We start from the raw sequence: 24,186 nt of genomic DNA, 5'->3' as shown, positions 1-24,186 counted from the left end.
GTGGCCTAAAATATTTGGTATATATTGTTTACCGCGAAAAATTCCGATTCTGACCTTAATTCAGTTAAGATAACCTGCTTAAGGTGTTGACAGTTATAATCTAATTCTTAGATCACATGTAAAGCATGCTCTCTCTGTCTCTGTCATGGCCGCCAGCGAATGTGTTTCTACCACAGAAGTCACCACACATCTTTCCTCGCTCTCTCTCTGTTGCTTATTCCTTCCATCTCAATACTTCAGTGTTCAGGGTGGCAGTCTCAGACAAACTCCACCAGTGCTTGTATAATTGCTTATTCAATGCCGACCCCTGCTCAGTTTAGGAGGGAGGAGGGTGGAGGAGGAGAACGGTGCGAAGGAAGGGGGGGGTTGGATCCCTCCCCATGGCTGCCAAGGCCCAAGTCAATGTGGAGCCTGTTTTTCGGGATATAAGGGCAGGCCACGGGTCCCAAGCCAGGGCCCTTTCCTGTGGGTCCTCCTCCTCCTCCTCCTTGTCTTCGTTCCCCTCCTTCATCCTCCACCCTCCTCTGAGCCCGGCTGGGCCTGGCGCTGGCACAGAGGTCCCTTTGTTGTGCACCCGAGGGCCCGGGCTCTCTCTCTCTCTCTTTCCACAAACCCCCCCTCCTCCGCCTCCTCCTCCTCCTCCACCTCATCATCCCTCCCTCCCTTCTCCTCTAAAGGTCTCCAGGCTTCACAAATATGAGATAATAGGAAAAATAGAGCTGGCCGCTTGTGGTGACTCAGGGCAAAACGTCTGAGTGAAAAATAGAAAGTGTGAGAGAGAGAGGGAGAGAGAGAGAGATGGTATTGTTTGTGAGGTTGGTCGGGGTGAGCTGGACTGAAGTTGAGTCTCCTCCCATTTGCGCTCTCACTCTCTCTCTCTCTCTCTCTCTCTCTCTCTCTCTCTCTCTCTCTCTCTCTCGCTCTCTCTCTCTCTCTCTCTCTCTCTCTCTCTCAGCTTCTGAACCAAAAGCTCACTGTGGATCCAAAAGCCGGATGGGGGCTTGCTCTAGCACACGCACACACACAGTTTCTCTCTCCCTCTCTCGGCAGGTGGAAGGGGTTGTTTTGGCTCGGCAGCAGGGCAGCAGCTTGACTCCGTTTGAGCCAATGAGCCAAGATAATAGCTGACGATTCCAGAGTTATTGTCAGCGTTTTTCCCCCCTCAGCTTTTCCCAGAATCCCTCTCTCCGCTGTGCGGGATCGGAATAGGAACATCACCCTCAGATGAATTAATGCGCTTTGTATAAAAATACAACAAGTTGGAATCACTGGTGTCCCATTAATGTCACAAAGACATTAATATTGTGTTTTAATCTTTCATCCAGTGTAAACATCATTCAGCTTTAATTATGTGCTGGAACGAGGTGATACAGAATATATATGTATGAAATGATATGATATTGCCAACCAAAAAGCTATTTCAAGGGTTTAGCATGAACACGCTCCTTTACCGCCCTGCACGCCTTACACTTTCACTTCCTCTCTCCCCCTTCTTACATTCATTTCCTCACCCCTTTTTTTGTCAAGGGGCGAGGTGGGTATCCTCCCTCGTCCTCAGTTCCCAACACCCCGCCCTGCTAATATGCAGCCCACACCCCTGCGTGGGCACCCAAACTCCACCCGCTTACCTCACAGAACATGCACGCACACACACACGTGTACTATATGTCAAAAGAACAGGGAGTAGTACTCATGGAAAGTGTTGTGCTGTCCTCTTTTATTATGTGATTTTTGGCCTTAATTAGCGGCAGTAGATGCTTGCTATGTTTCCATCGAACTGTCAAGTGGATTACCTTAAAAAAAAAAAAAAACCTCTTGAAATATTGCAGTACATAAAATCAGGTGCATTTCCATCTGCTGGGTTAAAGCGAGTAAATCCCTAAATGTGAGAGAAGTGGAAAGAGAAGTTCAATAATTGATTTGCATCAGGCAAGTTGTTATTGTTGCACCATATTTCATGTTCTTATATAAAGATGAAAACAAGGAAATGCACATGGCAGTTGGAAATATTCTGTGACGCACCAATTAATGCCAAAAACAACCAGGATGACGAGAAGCTAATGTGTGAGAGGTGGGGCATTTTTGTGAGGTCAGAGTTTCCGGACTTCCAAACATCTTCTAACTGGTGCACAAGCTTCTGTGTGTTTATCATGGGTGAGGAAGAGGGTTCATTTCCCATAGTGTTCACCACATCAATCAGCATCTCGCTAAAAGCTACAGCATGCCAACTCTTCTTCTCCTCTCTTCTCCTCCTTTCTCTCTCCTTCCCTCCACTCCTCTTGCCCATTTCCTCCCATTTTGCCATCCGTCGCACAATGAAAGAGCCTCTTGGCTTTTATTAATAGTTAAAGTGGCCCAGGCCTGTCACTGGGGACAATAACTGCAGCCCTGTTAATAAATAAAAATAATAACTAGGAGATGGAGACAGAGGGGGAGTGCAATGGAAAGAGAACAGGCGACACTGCCATTTGTTGTTCCCTCTCACTTGTCAAAGCTCTTTGGCTTAAAAGCCTCTGTCATTGTTGAGGGAGAGGGGGCTGGAGGGAGAGATGAGAGTGAGAGACAGAGGAAGGGGGAGAGAGGGGGAGCGCCAGGGGCTAATAGCACCTGTTGGGGTGATGGTGAGACAGCTGTCAGTGGGGGGAGAGAAAAAACACATGGGCACACTATTTCTTCTACTCTTTCTTCCTCTACGTATGTTTCTTTCCATCCTTCCCGTTATTGCAACAGATTCTCCGTCTATCTCAGTCCTCCTCTTACCTTCACCCCACTGCTAACCTATTCCCCGAAGGCTACGGTGGCTACTGACGGAAAGCACTAGGGCACATCAGGGACGCAGCGCTGAAACTGACTAACTGGCTGAGTGGCAGAGGCGAAAAATGCAAGGGCACACCAGTCAGAGTCCAAGGACGGTGGAGGGATTTGAAAAGGCAAGAGTGAAGGATAAGAAATAGAAAGAGTGAGAATGCATGTGTGTGTGTCTGTGGATGTGTTCCCATTGTAATCAAGGGAGCGTGAGTGCTCTCACCTCGAAGCCAGAGGAAAGGACCTGATTCAGGCCTCCGGGGAGGCTGAAGGCACGCACACGCACACACACACACACACACACACACACACACACACATTGAGGTATAGTATGTAGGACACGCTGCAATGTTTTGTGTGTGTCTGAGCAGAGCTTGTGTGTCTCCACTCTCTCGCACGCGTCCTTGTTTGTGTGTGGTCATGTGTCATTTTTAAATCCTGAAAATCTCTAGGTGGTTTCTCGTCTTCATCTGGCCATGTTTACTCCATCGCAGGAAGCAAAAAAAAGAGGGATGAAGAGGAAAGAAAGAAAGATGTTTGGGCATTGCTTTTTTGTGTTTGGATGATGGGTAAAAGTACTTTGATTTGTTGCTGAATGTGGCGGCTGCGTGTGCGCTCACGTCTTGCTTAGTGGAGAAAAAGTGCTAAGCTGTTCAGCTCAACACACCGGACATGTCTCTCACTGTGGAACGCATTTGTGTCCGTGTTTTGGTGAAGGCAAGCTGTCCCATACCAGTGAGATTAAGACTTTTTTTTCTTAAATCAGTCTTGTCATTATGGGGGAGTAGGGAAATAATCCAGGGACAAACAAACTTTTCTTCAGCCATCAGCAGTTGCCAGTGTGCATACAACTGTGTGTGGAGCTATATATATACTGTATATACAGTGTGGGCTCATTCAAGTGTATGTGTTGTTCTTGCATGTGTCTGTGTGTTTTGTGGGTGTTTGTGCATTCAAGTGTGTGTGTGTTTGCATTGGCTGATAGGGTTAATCTCTCCACTCAAAGTGTAAAAACCTCTTTCCTTAGCAAGCCCTTGCATCCCAAGTACAGATGGCTCCCAGTAAATAGAGTATTCTCTCTTGCTCTCTCTCCCTCTAGCTTCACACTTTCAGTCTCCCTTTGTCTGATCATCTCCCTCGTTCCCCTTTGTTCATGTCAGTAACAGTCAACAGGGTGACTGGGTTGATGGCAACGTGTCTGTATTTGTACGTATGTGTACATTTGTGTGTGTGATCGCTATTAGCGCATATATGTGCACACATGTAGGGCTGGATCTCTGCATGCGTATGCTCTCTTGTGTGACATTTCCATTTCACCCACTGTGTCCGGTGTGTGTGTGTTTGTGTGCATACATTCGTGTGTGTGATTGCGACCGTAGTTAGGATTGTAATTAGTGATGCTACGGGTGTGTGTGCGCATGCATGTGTTTGTGCAAGGGTTTGTGTGTGTAAGGGTCTGTGGAGTGTGTGTTGAAAACAAAGCGCTAGCTGATAATGTGTCCATTGTGGCGGGTGCATTAAGGCCCTCTTTGTCTCAGGGCCCACAGGGCTAATGATTCTCTAGCAGCAGGTGAGAGGGAAAAAGCCTCTCTCTTCCTCTCCCTCTCTCCTCCACTTGTCTCTCTCTTTACCTTGTGTTGCCTCTCTCGCTCTTTCCCTTTTGCTCACTTGCTTTTGTTCTTCAGATTTCCTCTCTTTCGATTATCAGCTTCTCTCTTTCCACCTTTCTCTCCCTCCATCTCTCTCTCTCTCTCTCTCTCTCTCTCTCTCCCTCTCTCTCCTGCTGATGCGGCCATTAGGCTGAGCTGCCGCTGCCTTTATTACAGCAAATGGACTTTAAATGAGCTTTATTGTCATGTTGGCCAGCCAACTGAATCCCTCTCTCTCTCTTTCCTCTGCCCCCACCCTCCCACCCCCCCTAAACAGAGGCCCCCAGCATTGAGAGGCTGTTGTCAAAGGACTGGAAGGATAAACTTTTGGCCATGGGCTCAGGGCACATCGGAGAAATTAAAGGTATGGTACAACTAAATAAAGACAGAGCTAAACTTAATCAAGCTGAATTGAATCAACCCTTTGAACTTAAGATTAATAAGATGCGTTAGATAAGATGCACCTCCGATGATCCATTTAAATCTGTAAATCTAATGAGAAACCTTAAAAAAAGTAACTTCATATCTTGCCGATTAATCAAAAGGGATCAAGGTGGTTGATGTCTGTATTCAGGGTTACAGTACAGAACTGCTATCAGCTAATGCGCCATGACTTTCATGATGCAGAGTCACCAAAATGCAAACAAATAAAAAAGGTTTAAGGTAAAGCGCACAGATAACACAGATAACACAGATAACACAGATGCTAGAATGAATCCACGGAAAGACAACACGGACATACTGTTGCAACGCAACATTATAGAGAATAAATCTAAGACGAATGCAGCAGTAATCTATTTTATAATTCATTATACATGAAGGCATGACCCTAACCTAAACCCTTTTGACCTAACTCTAATTCAACCCTTAATACCTAGTAAGCAGATAACCTGAGTGTTGACACTTGCGTAGTATGCCGGGGACTCATTCAGTGACTACACTGTAGCATCTACCAAAGAAAGTGTAACTCACTGACTCCATGACAACATTATACTTACTGTTTACAACAAGCCTGATGGGAAATCCAGTAGCAGAGACTTAAAACGGATTCTCAAGTGAAAGGTAATCAACAGGAGTGGCAAAAATTCATAACAATCAACTTGTAAGTCTGTTATTTTGACAGTATCAGAATGTCCCATCATTGTTGTTCTTGTATCTCTTGAGAATTCAATCATTTATGTATCTAATAATATAAAAACTATTTGCATAAAACCTAGATCATGTATACAACCACTCACATGTTGGCATTTCTAAGTAGGTCAGCCTTTCCTGAAAATAATAAATGGCATGCCTGGGTAAGTTATGCAGTGACTAGGACATAAACCTGTAACTAAAGGCAGTAAAATCTGAAAGAAAACTGCAGACCTTCAAGGTTAAATTGAGTCTAAATTTACTAAATTAATTTAAACTGAAATCAAATGATCCCGAACTGCCCTGAACTGAACCAAGCCGGCCTCCTCGTTCCCTGTTCAACTAACATGTCAAACAGTTGATGACGTCTCTGCTAGTCCATCAGTTCTGTGTAAATCTCAGTCTTTATCACCTGTTCTATCCACATCAACCTTTCTTAACATCTGAGAGCAAGACACCTAGTGCAGGACAGAGGGCAGGTAGTGAAACAAAAAGGGAGCAAGAGAGCTGCGCTGTGTATATGCAGGAGCAAGAGTCAGCACAAAGAGAAAGAGAAAATAAGGGAAGAAAGATGTGAGAGAGGTGGAAGAGTCTGGCTATTATTCCCTGTAACTCCAGGGCAAAGCCGTCGTTCTCCTCCAGTAATTGAGCTTCATTAGGAAGCAAAGCAATATGTAATCAAAGAGCCTGGCGGAGCGGCGTGGCCGTCAGGAGGGGGGCTCCATTGATCAAACCCCCTTTTCCCAGCTGCCTGGCGCGCTGACATTTCTGTGTAGGGGCGTCCCGCTTGGCCCACCACACATCAACAGCTGGGGAGCAATATCAGGAGTATGTATGAATGCATATGTGTATGTGTGCAGTGGAAGTGCATGTAGAGTTGAGGCCATGAGTGTGTCTCAGACAGTGCTTATATAACAAAGTGTGTCTGTGAGGGTGAACGTGTACTTGTGCCTACGATCATGAAAGAAAGACATGGGAAGTCAAGCGTTCGTACACTAGACTGTACATGTCCGTTTATGTGTGTGTCTGTGTGTGTTTTTTGCACCCGTCTCATTTGTCAGTGCATCCCTTGACTTCTCTTTTTTACCCATCGAATTCCATTGAAGAGCTTTTTGTAGGGGAACAAAGTGATTTTGAGCCACCGCCTCCCGCTCTGTCTGCCTTATTGAGAAGCAACATTGGTAAAAGGCCCCATGTGGTTCACATAGCACAGTGAACACACACACACACACACACACAGCACTAGAATATACAGCCCCGCAGTACAGTGTCATTAACATCAGCTCTGATACATGGTATGGTAGAGAGTGACAGGAAATCTTTTTCACTTTTATTTTCCTTTTGAATGCTCCTTGACACACTTTTATATACAGTTTTATATACAGTATCAGTCTGTTTCAGCACTTCATTAAAGGTCAACAAATTTACACTGGGGAAACTATTAATCCCCAAGACCTTTTCCATCAAACTGAAATATTCTGCATGTATTTTACATAATTCTACACAGTTACTCAAACTTCTGCCCAGAATATCTGTTATAATATTTAGAAATGTTGGCTGTAATGTAATGTAAGATTGAATAAAGCATGGCTGCACAACATGAGGTTGTAAACAAGATTTTAGAGGGGAAAGGTAAAGATCAAATTCACAACCTCAAATGCCAGTGTAAGATGCTGTCTGTAGGCGAACACATGCTATTACACAACTATTAGGAAACTCAGGTAATTGTAAACTCTGTAGTAAGTGCATTCATCAAATTTCATTTTGATTACCTTAAGCTTTACTCGCACTAATAGTGTTAGTGTAAATGTACCTCTTTATACTTCCAGACTGCTTTTTCTGTCTACCTTCGTTGTCTCGTCTTGTCCTTCTTCCCTCTTCACTCCTCTACCATCATGTCTGAGTCTTATCCCTCTCCTCCTCTCCCTCCTTCCCTTCCCCCTCAGCCATCTCATCCCCGCTCCTCTGTCCTTACCGGGGGGAGTTATCAATGCAGCCGGTGTCATTAATTAGCACTGCAAACACGGTGACAAGTATTACATTGTAACAAATTGGTTAATTACGCCTCGCATTGGGTGTGTGCAGAAAAAGAGAGTTGGTGTTGGTTGGGCAGGTTTGTAGGTAAGCACGGGCCATAGCAATCTGCCTAAGGAGGAATGTGTGTAAACCGATGGAGGAAACCAGTTATCGATCTGCCTGCCTGCCTCGCAGCAGCTGAGGAAACAAGCCGACGCAAGCTGATTTATGGTGCGACCGCAGAAATTCTGAAACTCTGAATGGGAGGGAAGGAGAAGGGAGAGAGACAGGGCGGCTCACATCCACGTTGGAGAGTTTCTAAATGAATTCTGAGTTAGGAAGCGTGTTGTTTTCTGGGATTCTAATTCTTCTGCAAACACTGATGAAAGATCCACAGCTGAGAGAAGGATTGGGGGGCAGCTTGTAGAAGGAGAGAAAGACTGCTTTTCTTTATTTTTCACACACCTAACTATCCAGACTGCTGCTTAAAGGAATGTACTTCCACCTCAACAGACACACTGTTTTGCACAGAAGTACTCGGTTTTACTGTGTTTGCATTTGTGTGGGTGTGTGTGTCTGTGTGTGTGTCTGTGTGTGTGTGTGTGTGTGTGTGTGTGTGTGTGTGTGTGTGTGTGTGTGTGTGTGTGTGTGTGTGTGTGTGTGTGTGTGTAAACCCCTACAAGAAAGACCTCCTTTGATCCACCGTTTCACCTTTGCAACCCCCCTTATCCTTTTTTTCTCCCCCCTTGCCCCCTTCCTTTCCACCCCTTCACCCCCAGGCTAACGTTTTTAACACAAGACTCTTTCTTGTCTTGGTCAGCTTCGGCTACACACACACAAACACACATTTCTGCCTCTACAAAGGTGGGTCTGTGAGTTAGGACAGCGGCGTGTTTATTTTTCCAGCGGCCACTGCTCCTGACAGTTGCCTTTATTGTTCATTGTTGGCGGATGGATGGAGTGCGGGGGGAAGTGAGAGAGGGGGAGGAGGGGGTTTGGGGTGTCGATGGGCAGCGGAGGCAGTCGGGTGGGGGGGTTGGCGTGAGGTGGTGGCTACCAACAGGGAGGACAAATGGATGACTCTCACCTTCCCGCGCGGTCAAAGGGCAGGTCAGCAGCCGTGGCTCCTCGCCTTCTTTCCCTCCATCCCCTCTCCTGACTCCCCCTTTCATCCCCCGTTGTGTTTCCCTTTCTTTCCCTCCCTGCTTCTCTCTCTTTCTCCCTCTTTTTCTCTCCTCTCTTCCTCATCTGGTTTGACTGGCGCAGGAATGTGGCCCTGTTAAAGGTAGCAGCTGAAGAACAATGGGGGATTGTGCTATTCCACACACGCACGCCTGTATACACACACACACACACACACACACACACACACACACACACACACACACACACACACACACACACACACACACACACAAAGGCATGTAGGCAAACATTGATACATACGACCAGACATGGACACACACACATACTGATTGTGCCTAACTGTGCCTCTTTCTAACTACATCCTGTTGAATGATTTAGGCCTTGTATGGATGTGTTGTTTTGTGTGTGTGTGTGTGTGTGTGTGTGTGTGTGTGTGTGTGTGTGTGTGTGTGTGTGTGTGTGTGTGTGTGTGTGTGTGTGTGTGTGTGTGTGTGTGTGTGTGTGTGTGTGTGTGTGTGTGTGTGTGTGTGTGTGTGTGTGTGTGTGTAATGAAGCTGGTATGTCAGGATCTGAGAGGTCAAAGGTCAGGCCATGCTAAATGTGAGCAGGAGGTTGGCTGACTGCAGGGTAAACACAGAGCAGACACACTCGCCTTCTCTCCTTCTCTCTTTTTTTCTCTTTCTTTCACACACACACTCACACACACACTCATTGACACAGTTAAAAAATACAGCTTGATAGCTATAGACCAATCAATATTTACCCCAAATTCAGCACTATTCAAAAACGTTTAGACTTTATTTAAAGTTATAGTATGAAATCTACATTTTGAAATATTTGTTTTGTTTGTTAAACGTATGAATCTGGTTCAGATTTGCCAGGTTCGCCACCACATTTTGCCTGTTTACAAGTGTTTCCTCAGCCAGATTTATTTTCTTTATTTCAATACGGCAATAAAGGCAGTGATGGATGTGGCTTGAGTAATCACCGCTGGCCTTCTGTGCCCAGGAAAATAAGACAACATCTGGTTTTACAACTCTTCAGCACACATACGCACTTTTCCAAACGCACCTTCCGTTGACACTCTCCCTCCTACCGTCCAAAGCCCCTAACCAGTCATATATTAGGTTGACCAACAAGCCATGGATAGCTTTACACTGCTTTTGTTGTTCCTTCCTCCTCCGTGCCTTTCCTTCATGCCTCTGACCTCTCACCTCACCCCCACGATCCTTTCTAGCCTCCAGATAGCCATGAAAATCTCTCAAAGAAGAGGAAGAACACAGCATTTTTTCCCTTTGAATGTGAATCTCAGCTTTTTGCTCCCGTTGCATTCTTATAAATATGTATGTCTTCATAGAAGAAGTTATAAGTGCTGACAAATACTGTTCATTAACACTTAGAAATGTCCTTATATCTGCGAAAAGCTTTCCTTTTAAATGGTTAAAGAAGTTTCATGGCGTAACCTCAACCCAGTCTTGCACTTTTCTTCAAAGTGTTACCATATCACCTTTGACCCACCCCCACCTTCCTCTCACCCTATAGGTACCGCAGACAGCCTGGCGGAGAAAGAGCGCCAACTCATGGGCATGATTGGCCAGTTGAGCAGCCTGAGGGAGCAGCTCCTGGCGGCCCACGAGGAGCAGAAGAAGCTGGCCGCCTCACAGATGGAGAAACAGAGGCAGCAGATGGAGCTGGCCAAGCAGCAGCAGGACCAGGTACAAGGGCTCGGTGCATGTGAACGGCTTCGTTTTCGTAAATGCTGTAAATGCTGTAAATGCTGCAAAACGAATCCATCCTATCATGTCATTTAGTATGGCTTTAGTTCACAAAAGAGTAATTGAGTGCAATTTTCATTTCAATCCTAACAGAATTTTTTCAAGACGTTTCCCCATTTCTAGATATCTTGTTGGGTAATCCACCATATTTTACAGTAACAACTTCATAGGTTTTCGCCACAAAATAAAATCCGGTAAATGTATGGTGCCTGGTCAGTAAACAATAAACGCACAATTGGATACTGATTCGGAATCACTCACATGCTGCCACATACACACTTAATGTAAGCATCACAAATAATCATCAGAAATCCTCACACAGATCATAAAGTGGGCTCAAAGGTATGGGCGAAAAGCAACAAATCACACAGGAATTTTCCTTCCTCTAGACTCCCTCCCTCTCTCTCTCTTACGCACACACACACACACACACACACGTCTCATACATAGTGTTCACACAGCCAGAGACATGCGCCTTTGGCAGCTTGAACACAGGGACGTTGCACAGGAATAAGCTGAGGGTATGTACTGTTGGAGCGGATGTAGCACAGACATACACACGCACACTCCAAGCTCCCAGGCGAGAGTCTGCCAGGTATTTGCATAGAGAAGGGTTTCCCTCTTTGTTGTGCTTTTTAGCTTCTGGAAAGCTTGGGTTTACAAAGAGAACACATACACACACACACACACACACACAAACACACACACAGCTGTAAGGACAAATCACCTGTGACAAACACAATGCCTTACAGTGCCCTAGGCTGCATCACACACCAGAGTCTTACCGTATGTGAATGGACTGTATGTGGATACTGTATTCTTGTGCCTCCGTTTCACTCTATAAACCACTGAACTTTCTATGCAGACTTTAATTACATTTTAGATTTAAAAAGGCTGCAGAACTTTTATGAATGAATGCACAAGAAGGGGAAAGTTAAAAACACAGTAAAATCACACGACACATAACAAAATTGTGCTTTTAAAGTAGAATTATAAAAAGGAAGTTGGTGATGGACTACGTTCAGTAAGAGAATGTGTTCATGTCAGTAAGTGTGTCGGCGCGATACTGTTGTCCACTTGGCTGTGAGCTGAGTCCAGATGAGATGAGCTCTTTAATATTTAATACCAGGGCATCGACCCTCTGTCGTGCAACTGGGGCCTCAGAGACCTGCAGATGTGTCGCATATCCCACAGGCCCCAAGCACACACACACCAAAACACACACAACACATGCACACACTCCCACTCAAACGTGGCGCATGTACATTCTAATAATGTGTTGTGTTCGCTGTTTCCTCAGATTGCCCGGCAACAACAGCAGCTTCTGCAGCAGCAACACAAAATCAACCTCCTGCAGCAACAAATCCAGGTGAGGCCAGCTTGTGTGTGTGTGTGTGTGTGTGTGTGTGTGTGTGTGTGTGTGTGTGTGTGTGTGTGTGTGTGTGTGTGTGTGTGTGTGTGTGTGTGTGTGTGTGTGTGTGTGTGTGTGTGTGTGTGTGTGTGTGTGTGTGTGTGTGTGTGTGCGTGCGTGCGTGCGTGCGTGCGTGCGTGCGTGCGTGCGTGCGTGCGTGCGTGCGTGCGTGCATGTGTGTCTATCTACATGTGTAGTCATGTGTCTTTCCATGTGTTTGCGTGTCTTGATGTGCGTCTACATGGCCCACAAAGGCAATTTTGTGATTGTGATTGTTGCAGCTTTTCTTAGCCATCAGCGTGTGGGGCCTGAATCAGTGTTGACTTATATTGGCCCCTCCTCCTCTGACACATACACACATAAACACACACAACCTGTGTAATCACTTGAAAGTGGTCAGCCTGCTTAGAAAAATCAGAGGTTTTTATGGGCTTTATTTTAAAAACACACATCAAACTGGCAGTGAAGTACAGTTTTTCATGTCTTTCAGTAGCTGTGTTCACAGGCAGAGCAGGACATTGTATTCTAGTAGTTCATTGAAATCTGGACTAGGCAACTAAAGTAGCCAAGAAGAGGTGAAGATGCTCAAAACTGAAAAAACTGACGAATCATTTCCATGGTTTCACCATATAGCCAATAATTGTAAGAATTAGCTTACATTATACCCCTTAAGATGTGTATCATGGCAGCTACAAGGTAGCTAACAGACATTATTATTAGCAACAAACATTTTTGGATCCGACCTGACTCGGGTCTGAGGTTGGATCTTGGTGTTGGTTTAATATAAGCTTGTTTTAGCATTATCTTTCACTCTTTCTGTCAATCACAGCCCAAGGGAGGAATTCCTTGCACCAGGAAATACTAGCAAATGCAGTAATTAACTTCTTATTTGGAGGGGCTTTTTTATGAATAAGACCTTACACAAATCTAATAATACAGAGCGTAGACAGGAGGGAATATCTGCTACTAACTAAAAAAATTCCCTTTGAATGTGAATCTGTGTCCTAAGCTTCAGAGAAAATGGGTGGGTATACATATAACACTTAAAAATGGAGGTATTGTCCTTTTGGGTGCTACACTGGAGCCTCTATGTTGGTCCAGGTGGCTTGGAACGAATAGCCCAGGCCTTTGTAAAAGCAGATGACACTGAATTTTGAGCTGAGAAAGCCGGGCTTTGTATCATAAAGAGATACCCTGTCCAAGAGGGAACACACACACACACACACACAAACACACACATTCCCTTTCTCCCCAAGAGTTTAGCCATACACAGTTTGTGTGATAAGAGACCTTGTGATAGCATGCGTGTGGAACATGTCTCTATGTGTCTCCACGATTCTGTGTAAAGCAGCTGTGTTTATTTGCTTTGTGCAAGCTCAATTCTGAATTGTTTTACGTTTTGTCCCTGTGACAAAAAAAAGTCAGTTTGTTTCTGAAGATTTCTCTGTGCGTTCTTGAGCGTCCACTTCTTCATCTGTGCATATGTGCGCGTGTTCGCTGCAGCTGTGTGTGTTAAGCTATAAACACGTCCGCTCATGATTCACTCCCTTGCGACCCCGCCGAGACAAAGCTCTCTTTTCCCATGACTTTGCAACCTTTTCCCAAACAAATGTCTCTCCATTGAACGGGCCCAACAATAGTTTCTCACAAGCAGGGGCAGCTGTAGGCAGCCTCGTTAAGAGAGAGGGACACAATCAAGAGGGACTCATCACAGGACAGCACACACATTCACGTATATCACACACATCAAAGTGCGCACAAACACAGACAAACATATAAAAAATATACGCCTTCACTCGCTCGTGCACACGTATCGTGAGCAGTCACAGAGAGCGCTGCACACTCGCCTGATGATCAAACACACACTCATCATCAAAGACTTGGTCGAGAAATACACTGCTTAATCATTCATGAAGAGATTGTCCGCACAATCCCACAATACAATGGCCTGCCAGAGAGAGGGCACCAGGTTCAGTGTGTTGGGGTGTGTGTGTGTGTGTGTTTTGTGTCTTTATGATAAGCCCCTTGTGATTGCATTTCCCCCTAACGAGGCTGAGTTCAGCTGTCCCTTAGTGTGTGTGTGTGTGTGTGTGTGTGTGTGTTTGTGTGTGTGTTTGTGGGCTTGTGCGTCTGCGTCCTTGGCTTTGTCAGGCCCAAACCCCCAAAGGCCTGTGAAGAATGCTTTCAACCGTCCACTTGGAAGAGGTGATGAAATGAAACGCATAATCAAGCTCATGAAAAAGAGAGGAGAGTGACACACATCCCTCATGAAAGGGGGACAAATTATTTATTGTACTCGTATCCGGTTTACTATTTTTTCGCACCCTGAAATCCAAATCAAGTTAGCGATAAATATGTTAGCAGCCGTTATTTAGGCCAACAGCACTCACCAAAATGAAATGCGAGACAACAAACAAGTGAGTTAATTTACAGAGGCAGGGACCACAAACTAATGACATTCAGGACACACATGCACACACCAGTCATTAGTGTCCAGAAGTCAATGATTGGCTACTTTATCCACTGACTAATTGATTCTATCTGAAATGATCCATGAATTAGCATCAATTATGATACATTCATGTTGTGTCTTTGAGGGACCTTTTATTCAGCTACCCCCTAATACTAGTTTAACCTTCAGTCTGTTTTTAAGGCCTGGTCCTAATCTGAAAATTAAACTTAACCTTTATCCTGACTGAACCTCTAATCCTTAACATTTAATCCAAGTCCTGACCCTAAATTATCCTTTACCACAACCCAACCAACCTAATCCAGATTTTAAATTTAAAATAAACCCTACCAGGAACAAGAAAAATGCCTACTACTTTGTGCTCAGTCTGAGGGTAAAACACAACTGAATCTCTAAAGAATTTCCAAACAGCAATGTATGTGCACACAAGAACACACAAAAACACACCCACATGCACTCCCACCCCCTGCTAGGGGCCTTGTTAAGCTCGAAGGGGTGAGCACATTTTCTCAAACTTCCCTTTGCTTTGCCCCTCGTTTTCTCTCATTCTAATTAAACAACTTGTCTCCGAGGCTCCCTCCGGTGTCGCTGGGGACGACTGTTGCTGCCGTGCGGGGAAGTGCGACAGGGATGAAAGGAGCTCACCTGCCGTGTGGCTCAGGGCTTACCTTGAGAACACACACATTTTCAAAACAGAGGCAGCACACACACTCACGATGTGTATTGAAACAGAGCGATGAGGGGACAAGAGTGTGTCCTGCCTAATGAATCAAAACTCACTCAACCAGAACACACACTCAAGTGGCTGTCTTTCTTCTTATCAAGCGCCACCGTTGCTAGGTGGGAGACAGCGAAGCAGACAGAGTAGAAGAAAAAGTGAGAAAGAAACAGAAAATGAGTAAAGCCACCTGAAGCTTTGACTAGTTTTACAGAGGCCAGACGCACTGGCGACAGTGATTAACAAGCTCTCTATTAAGGCTAACCTACATTGGTAACTCAATCACACACACACATACACACACACACACACACGCAACAAACCAGCACCTCTGTACTCTGTGCATAGGAGCGGCTAAACCAATTGCCTGTGTAATTGTTTAATCACTCCCATTACACCGCAACCAGTGTAATTTGTGTTTTCCTTACGCACTCCATGTGTGGATGTGTACACACACACACACACACACACACACACACACACACACACACACATACGCACTGGACCACAAGCAGCCATTCCCACAGAGATCCACCCTCTCTCTAATGCACTCACACACATACCTGTGTATGTGTGTGTGTGTGCACGTGCATCCCAGCCATTGCGGTGCCACTGGGACGTGAACCATGCCCCTACATTAACAGCAGGCTGGCCTCTAATAGCTCCTGTCCATAGAAAGTTAATGGACTAATATTAAAAGCCAGCCATCTCTCTCTCTCTCTCTCTCTCTCTCTCTCTCTCTCTCTCTCTCTCTCTCTCTCTCTCTCTCTCTCCAAATTAATTATTGGTTCTGTCGCTAGCACGTCCCTTCTTCAGCAATAGGTCATTTAGGTCTTGCATTAATTGCCGGAGCATATGGTTGCCAACAGATTTTAGCTGTGGGACTCGCACTTTAGTGGGGCTATTTTTTTCGCGCGCTCAGATTCGAGCCATATTGTGCGGCGCTGGCAGCTATTGTTCGGCGCATTAACTTCATAGAGCTAATTACTCCCCAATAATAACTTTACCTTGGAGTTTTTAGCGAGCCGCGTGCCAACCAACCTGTTTCGCACCCCATATGTTAATTAGTGGCCACATCTTCATTATGCCGCAGCGGCGCTTTAAGTTCAAGCTGTGCCGCCTGGCGCGTGGTGAACGCAGCATCGAATCGCTGCCAATTATCTAACTCTTGCTCCCCTCTCTCTTGCTCTCACTCTTTCTCCCTCTCTTGTTCATTCTGTTCGCTCTATATGCTGTTTATTTCCTGAGAAGTTCTCTCGCCAGGGTGAATTGACGACTTCTCTCTTTCTTTCTGTCCTCTTTGCCCCTGTGAAAGTTATATATATATAAAGCGTGTGAAACTTTTTCTTGAGAACTTTATAAATATATATATACATCCTTTTTTCCGAGTGGTTCGCATTCAGTTATCAATGATTAGAGGATCTTTTCAGATGAGTTTCAGTTTTGTTTGTTTCAGGTTTCTTTTTTGGATCTGGAGGAGTGGTTTGCACATGAAAAGCGAAGCGCGTTATCCTCCACGTCGGCAGCCTACACTAGCAGCAGTGTGATGTTTTGTGTGTTGTAGGTTTTCATGTTCGCTTTGGGCCTGATGTGAAAGCGAAGCTGAAGAGTACGTTATTCCCCAAAGCGCTTGCTGTTTCAGATGTGCCTTTTCCTTTATGTGGGATCTGGAGATTGTCTGATAGATCCGGCTTCGCTCTCACTTTCCCTATCTCTGTTAATCTCACCCTCACTTTCTCTCACAGGCTTTTATTTCCTTCTGTCAATGCATCTCTTTGTCTCTGATTCTTATTCTCTGATTTGGGAGAGCGCTCCCCCTCTCTTTTCTTCCTCTTGATATCAAAGTTTACACTATTATCACGAGGCTAGCACACAGAGCTCATAATCCACTTTAAGTTATTGCATTATTGTATATCCAATATTGGAAGAAATATCAGATTAAGTCATTTTGTTCATGGTAAAGGCAGTTAATCAGGAAGGAATGCACAGGAAGACTCTCTAATATCATATGATCAGCTAGTGACAACCCCCCCCCCCACCCTCCTTAACCCTCCACACACACACACACACACAAACACAGAGTTCTGACAGTCCCTTGTTTCTCTAGATTACGCTCAACTTGTTCCGACTCATGTTTTCTGCCTTGTGTGTATTTCAGTTTGGAGGTCAGTGTGTGTGTGTGTGTGTGTTTGTGTGTGTGTTTGTGTGTGTGTGCGCGTGCGTGTGTGTGCCACTGTGCCAGTGACCATGGTAGGCTCAGCTCAACAGCTGTTACACATACACATATACACTATTATAACTTGATCTTCTTATACCATCGTGTAGTCTTACATGTAGTGTGCAACAGTTCTGTGGGATGATTAATATCTTCCTATTGTGTGCAGGCTTTTTGTTATGAGATCATTAAAAAAAAAGAGGCAGATATAAAGAGGAGAAATTATATATCTTTATTTTTATTTGTAATGAAAGAAAGCAAAGCCATCTGCACACACACACACACGCACGCACACACACACACACAGACGTCATACAGTATATGTGCCTGTGTGTCTATGTACAGTATGTATGTATAACAGCTGCCACAGACTTGTCCTCTACACTCCTCTCCTCCTCTTCTCCCTCCTTCTCCTCCCTCCGGTACATTACAGTATTGCTAGCCAGATCCACTCCAGCATATGTCCAATTAGGCCTGAAAGGCAAAGCGGAACTGTTCTGTCTGTGATTCGTCCCCGCAGGGGTCCTGTCCGAGCGTCGCATTGGAACGCCTCTCCCTTCTGATCACGCGGCGCAGGCGGCACGGTGGTTTATGGTTAACCAAAATGGTGGAGTAATTATTGTTTTTGGTGTAAGGGGGGAAACAGGAGCTGCTTGAAGAGAGCTGTATTCCCCTGCGCTGTGATAGTTTGATTACAGTGCTGCTGGCTCCCGCATGCCGACACACACAGGAGCAGGAGAAGGGGGAGGAGGGGGGAACACGCTCACACACAGGAACACATACACATAGGTATTTACAGTGCATGGGAATGCATACACCCAGAAAATTGAATATACACACAGGCAGGGAAAGGTGGGAGTGCTGTTAGTACTGAGAGACAGCCACTTTCTCTCTATTTACCCGTCTCAAACACTTCAAGTGTCTATATCATTGAGATATTACCTGATTGTACCGCGTTACCACCGCATCCTTATGATTGTGCAGCCATTTCCAGCCATCATTCCAGATCAATTTTCCAACATTTACCCACAGCTTTTACCTGCCCATTATACTATTCAGCCATTACCTCTCTGCCCTCCAGACAAAATAAGAGTGGAAAGAGAAGGAGGAGAGAGATGCAATGAGTTGTAAAGAGGGAGCAAAGTGCTTTGCAACCAGGAATACAGGTCAAAGGCCTAAAGTCCCTCTCAGGGACTGATTTAAAGGGGCACCAATTTTACAGACGCAGTGTAGTTTACTCATCATATGGGGTTTTTAGTCAGCGGAGTTGAGTAATGTCTTCTGTGGCTCTGGAGGAGCTTTCTCTGTCAAATGCTCTGTAGAGACCAAATGTTTGTCCAATCGAATAATCAGTCTCTAATGCACATCAGTTATGAGAAAGTATATTTCTGAAAGTTCTACCAGGGAAACCTGGGAACTGATTACACAAGTTGAATCACAGGCATACTTACATACACCTGTTTTTTTATGACATTTTTAAATTTGCACATAACAGAACTCAGATAGAGATCCTAACAATCTAAAGAAAAAAGAGGCCTTGATCTTGCTGGAAAATACACATCTTTTTTTGCAATTTGACTGAGGTGTAAAAGTCATTGTATTGCTAAAGAGAAGAAGTGCATGATTGATGAAAGTGTTTGGATAAGTGTTTGGATAAGTGTTAGATAAGCGATTACATTGCACGACCTGCCCTTTTCTTCTTTTTATCTCATCTCAGTACAGTGTAGGCGTAGCATTGTTGTATTATTGCCATACCCAAAGATTCAAACGCTAAACTGATAGCCAGTGAAAACACCACGTTGTATGCTTAACTAAGTTACTTAAAATAACATTAATGACATAATGTATTTATACAGCTGAAGAATTATTGGGGCTGAGTGTCCGATCTTTTTGTATCCAAAATGTTGCCCAGTAGGAAACACATTTTTTGGAAATTTGCTTAAAATGTTCACAGAAGTTGGCTTGAGCTCCTTCCTTCTCCTCTTATTTCTGTTTTCTACATCATACCGCCATTACACCTCAGCTTTACAGCCCGATAAGATCCCTCGTTTTCCTCCTCGTCTCACCTTTTTCCACTCTCCCTTCCCTCATCCTCTCCCATCTTTTCACTCGAACTGTCAGTCAGTCCATCACACGCAAGTCTTTGTGCGTTGTTTTTGGCAGAACGCTGTTTAGTGCAACCATCTGTCTCCTACTTCTCTCTCTTTCTGTCTCCCTCTACCTCCTTCTCTCTCTCTCTCTCTCTCTCTCTCTCTCTCTCTCTCTCTCTCTCTCTGTCTCCCTCTCCTGTCGTCCCTGCCAAAGCCACCCATCGGAGGAGCTTTTTTCTGCTTCTCCTTTTAAAATCCTGGAAACCTTGTGAAGTCGTATGGCTCTCTGCCGACGGCCGCGTGGAGAGTGTATTGTCTGTGTGTTTGGGTTGTTGAGGGGGTTGATGTGGGGAGAAGGGAGAGAACATCATCTTCCAAATAACAGGATAAGGCCAGCTGTTGTGCTAGTTTAGTGAACTGTTCTCATGACTTGCTTTATGTCTTTGAATCCAGAAGATGGAGTGTTTCAAGTGTGTGTGGCTTCATTAGTGTCTTTGCAGGCTTATATATATATAATATGTGTTCCATATGTATGGCATGAATGTATGTATATGAACCTGATTGCATTTGATTCTAAGAAATTATTATGATGTAATTCAGATGTAACTGTCTTTAGACAGGTACTAAGGCTGTTCTGGGATCTGTAACATACACAGCACTAATTCTAACATTATTGTGAACATCGATTTCAGTGCATGTCTACGGGTGGTCACTGCCAAATGTGCTCATGTTTTCCTTTTTCTCCCTCTTCCTCCTCTCATCCTCTCTACCTCCTTCTCATTCTCTCCTTATTTCCCTTCCATCCCTTCCCTCACCCCCCTCCTCAACCTCCTCCTTCATCAGCAGGTCCAGGGCCAACTCCCTCCGCTGATGATTCCGGTCTTTCCTCCGGACCAGAGGACTCTGGCGGCGGCCGCAGCCCAGCAGGGCTTCCTCATGCCCCCTGGCTTCAACTACAAGCCTGGCTGCAGTGAGTAATGCATACAGACATAAATAGGCACAACTTTCAGTGTAAGAAAGTACTTTTTATGTGTGTTGTTTCGACTGTTTTTCACCAAGCAAGTTACTGTCATCTGTAGTCTGACCGTTCCCACACAAGGAGTCAGATTGTTTCCCAAAAGACGAGCTCGCCCCTACAACAACATCTCTCTCTTAATAGAAAAACCAGTCCAAATACACCCTTCCTGTTTACACTCTCAATCTCTCTCTCTCTTTATCTCTCTCCCTCCCTCTCTCGCTCAGTCCTTTTGGCTCCATCCTTTTGTCTTGTCTATTTTTTGATGTATAAAAGCAACAAAATACAGGCGTCCTGCAGGACATGTTTTTTTTTTTTTTTTGGCTATCACGCTCCGGCTGTGTGGCAATGTGTTGTTTACCATGATAGAGAGAGAAAGAGAGAGGGAGAGAGAAAGAGGGGTGGGTGCTTGCCAGGGGATGCTGGGAATAAATGTACGGTGTGGGGGGGTTAGCACGGGGGGGGGGGGGGGGGGGGGTATTAATGTGACCTGCCCCAGGTTCTCCTCACATTAACACGGGAAGCAGCCAGAACATGTTTCCAACACAGCCCACACACACTAACACACATAGACACACACAAACGCCCAGGCAGCCAGAGAATGCTTTGTGATATCAAAAACACAAAAAAAAACACAGATATGTGAACGTACACACAAAGCTCGTGCACGCACAGTTCCACTCCCCCCTCCCCCCACCCCTTTAGAGTTTCACAGCTTCCCAAACAAGTCCATTCCATTTTAATTAGTGCCATCTTCACCCACGCCCACTGCCCACGTAAATACCCTGTCAAGTGGTGGGCTTGTCTTTTCACTGCCTCCGCCAACTCCGGACTGGCACTCCGCGCCAGGCTGAGCCACCCCTGAGAAAACTCTCTGGCAACTTTCAAAGTTGTTGTGAGTTGATGTAGTTTGGTTCCGCAGCTCTAAATAGGACATGTGTAGCATTGTGCTCTGACATATTCTCACTGCGCCTCATAGCTTTGAAGATATGAATAGATTTTATCAGCACGTTATGGATTTCTGTGCAGTTTGAACATTTCTTAAACAGTAACGCAATTGTTCTGTCGTCCAAGCTGTTGCCAGAACATGTTAAAGCTAAAGATAATTGTTCTACTTCTGTGAGGACTTTTGAGAATCTATTATGAATATCGAAATTTAAATGAGCTTTATACAGCACTGACTTTTCAGGAATGGCATGTTCATAATTTTCTTCAAAAGTTATCTGCTCAAAAACAAACTGAAAACGTATGAGCAACTCTAAGTTACATAAAACAAATGTGTGAGAATTCTGTTGATCTAAAAGCATGATGTCAGGGTTATTTTCTCTAACTTTGGAAAACTTCCCTCAGGACCATGTAAGACATTACACATTTTCTATTTTTACAGGTTAGAGTACAGCCCATGACGAGTAAACCAAACTTAATGTTTTAAATATGTGGTGAAGAATAGAAGACATTTAAAATTGAGCGCTAAATGAAAGAATATTGATGGCGTTTTGCCCCTCATTTCCCTCAATCTATCTCCCCCTTTCATCTGTTTGTCAGTGAGAAATTTCATCCTCGTCCGCCGAGGTCGCTGTCCCAAAGCCAAGAGCAACATGTTTGCTCTCCTCCATCCTTCTCCCTTTTGTTACAGCGAACCCCAGGAGGAGCATAAATATCCACCCAGCTCATGTTTGTCTAGGGAGCAAGGAGAAAAGACCCATCTCCTAGAATACACAGTCCTGAAATAATTCTTTAATCCCTCCTGCCCTCCCTCCCCGCTGGAGAAAAAGAATGTCTCAACCAAGTTATATGGGAAAAAATGTCAGAAGGAAAGTCTCGGCTAATGCCAAACACACACACACACAAACACACACACACACACACACACAGTTACGCGGGCACGCACATAGTAGAAGGTCCTGATACGGCCAAGAAGCTGGCCGCTGTGCTGAAGGTTCAGGTCAGAAATGCAAGGTCAAGCCCTGAGAACATTCCCAAGTTATTCTCCATGAAGAATAGAGAGTTTTTGATGTGATACCAGAATAAAAGTATTTTGGTTAGTGGGCATGTCCAAATGGAAATCAGAGTCGTCAACCGACAGGTTTTATTCAATATGATGATAATTAAGTACAGTATTCCCTCTCTCCTCTCCTCTCCCCTTCCTCACCCTCCATCTCCTCCTCCCCTCATCCTTCACCTTTGCCTTCCTCCTCTTCTCTGTATCTCTCTTCTCTCTCTCTCTCTCTCTCTCTCTCTCTCTCTCTCTCTCTCTCTCTCTCTCGCTCTCGCTCTCTCTCAAAGTAATTACATCACGGCCTATCTGCACCTGGTCACTAATAAACCGCACTGTCATCTCCTCCGCTCTGTTCGTCCATCTATTTCTTGATTTATCATTCCTGACAGGGGAGGGGAGGGGAGGGGAGGGAGAAGCAAGGGATAAAGGTGGAGAGTAACTTGTGAAGAGAGAAAGATGACAACAAAAAGGATACAAGGAGAGAGGACGTGGGAGACGGGCAGGAGAAAGAGTGAAAGCAGCCCTTCCTCAACAAAGCTGGAGAACAGACAGTTGGGGGGTGGGGGGGAGCAGCAATTGGCAGTGGCGGCTCTTAATTACAGCGCTGGGGCCAGCTTTATCAGAATCCCCTCACCTCGCTGCTCTTTGTCAGGGGGTATTAAGGAGGAGGACACACAATCAGGCTTTTCATTAAGGCCCTACCAGCAGCACACACAAAGGATGGCTTTAACAGCTGCAGAGAGGGACTCAGGTGGCGATAGGGGTGAGGCGAGGGGAGTAGAGGAGAGGGACGAAGGTGAGATGAGAGGAAAAAGAAAAACAAAAGGATGAAGGGAAATGAGGAGGAGATGCAGAGACAGAGAAGTTAAGGATGAGGGAGTAAGTGTCCAGAGCAGGAAAGAGTGAGAGAAGAGAGGGATGCTACAGGAAGAGAAGAAGGAAATTAATGAAATAGAGATGGACATTGAGATGAGGAGCCCAGTGTGGAAAAATGCAACAAAAATCACTGACATGCTTAAAAAAATGTGAACTTTGTTTTTTTTAGGTGACCCCTACCCTCTCCAGCTCATCCCCACCACAATGGCTGCTGCTGCTGCTGCTGCTGCCACACCAGGCCTGGGGCAGCTACAACTCCAGGTACGACTGCAGTATCTACAGATGACCCCTCAGAAGATTTAGGGAGCAAAAACATTTAACAAATCACAACAACAACTAGAAATCTTTCAATACCACAGCCTAAAAATGTTCAGTTTTCCTCTTCACTCGGCTGGTTCCATCGGGAATAAATCCCATGACAGTGTTCACACCACACACGTCCCACTCAGCTATACAAGACCACAAACACAGCCACGGTCGGGGGGGCAAAGCTGTCACTTTCCGCCAAAGTGATCCTATAAAAACATGATCTACATGATCGGTGCTCAAAAATCCCACAGAAATGACAAGTATAACCCCTGGCCCTAGGCTTTGTCCAGCAATATTCAGATTCAGACTGTCAAAGCTAATGTGTGTTTGATGCTGAAGAGGTTTCAATCTCTTTGGACGGCTAAGAGGCATCTTTATATATTTGTAGGTTATCACCATGATCAAAAATTATGATTACATTTTGATCCACAAGCACCTTAGCAGCACACAGCAGAAAAGAAAACATTCGTAGGCATTATCTCAGCTTTCAAGTACAAAAGAAAAAAGAAAAGTCCTATTCAATGCGGTGGATTATGTATCTCAGGCAATCTCAATGCCTCT

General features: G+C 45.0%; 1 protein-coding gene across 5 annotated transcripts in view; it reads left to right on the top strand.

The window, feature by feature from the left end:
* Positions 1-24,186, top strand: part of sox5 (SRY-box transcription factor 5) — a 143,814-nt gene that overhangs the window by 94,159 nt on the left and 25,469 nt on the right. For 3 of the 5 annotated variants that reach the window (XM_083934902.1, XM_083934904.1, XM_083934900.1), the window contains exons 4-8: positions 4,732-4,818; positions 10,290-10,462; positions 11,823-11,891; positions 20,270-20,396; positions 23,486-23,577. In XM_083934902.1, the coding sequence (XP_083791028.1) occupies positions 4,732-4,818; positions 10,290-10,462; positions 11,823-11,891; positions 20,270-20,396; positions 23,486-23,577 (548 nt within the window). The remainder of the gene's footprint in view (positions 1-4,731; positions 4,819-10,289; positions 10,463-11,822; positions 11,892-20,269; positions 20,397-23,485; positions 23,578-24,186) is intronic. The other 2 variants (XM_083934901.1, XM_083934903.1) reach the window with 2 other exon arrangements.

Source organism: Echiichthys vipera, assembly GCF_963691815.1.
Source record: "Echiichthys vipera genome assembly, chromosome: 20".
NCBI lineage: Eukaryota > Metazoa > Chordata > Actinopteri > Perciformes > Trachinidae > Echiichthys > Echiichthys vipera.
Note: the sequence above shows the minus strand (reverse complement) of the source record. Positions and strands in the feature narration are given on the sequence as shown.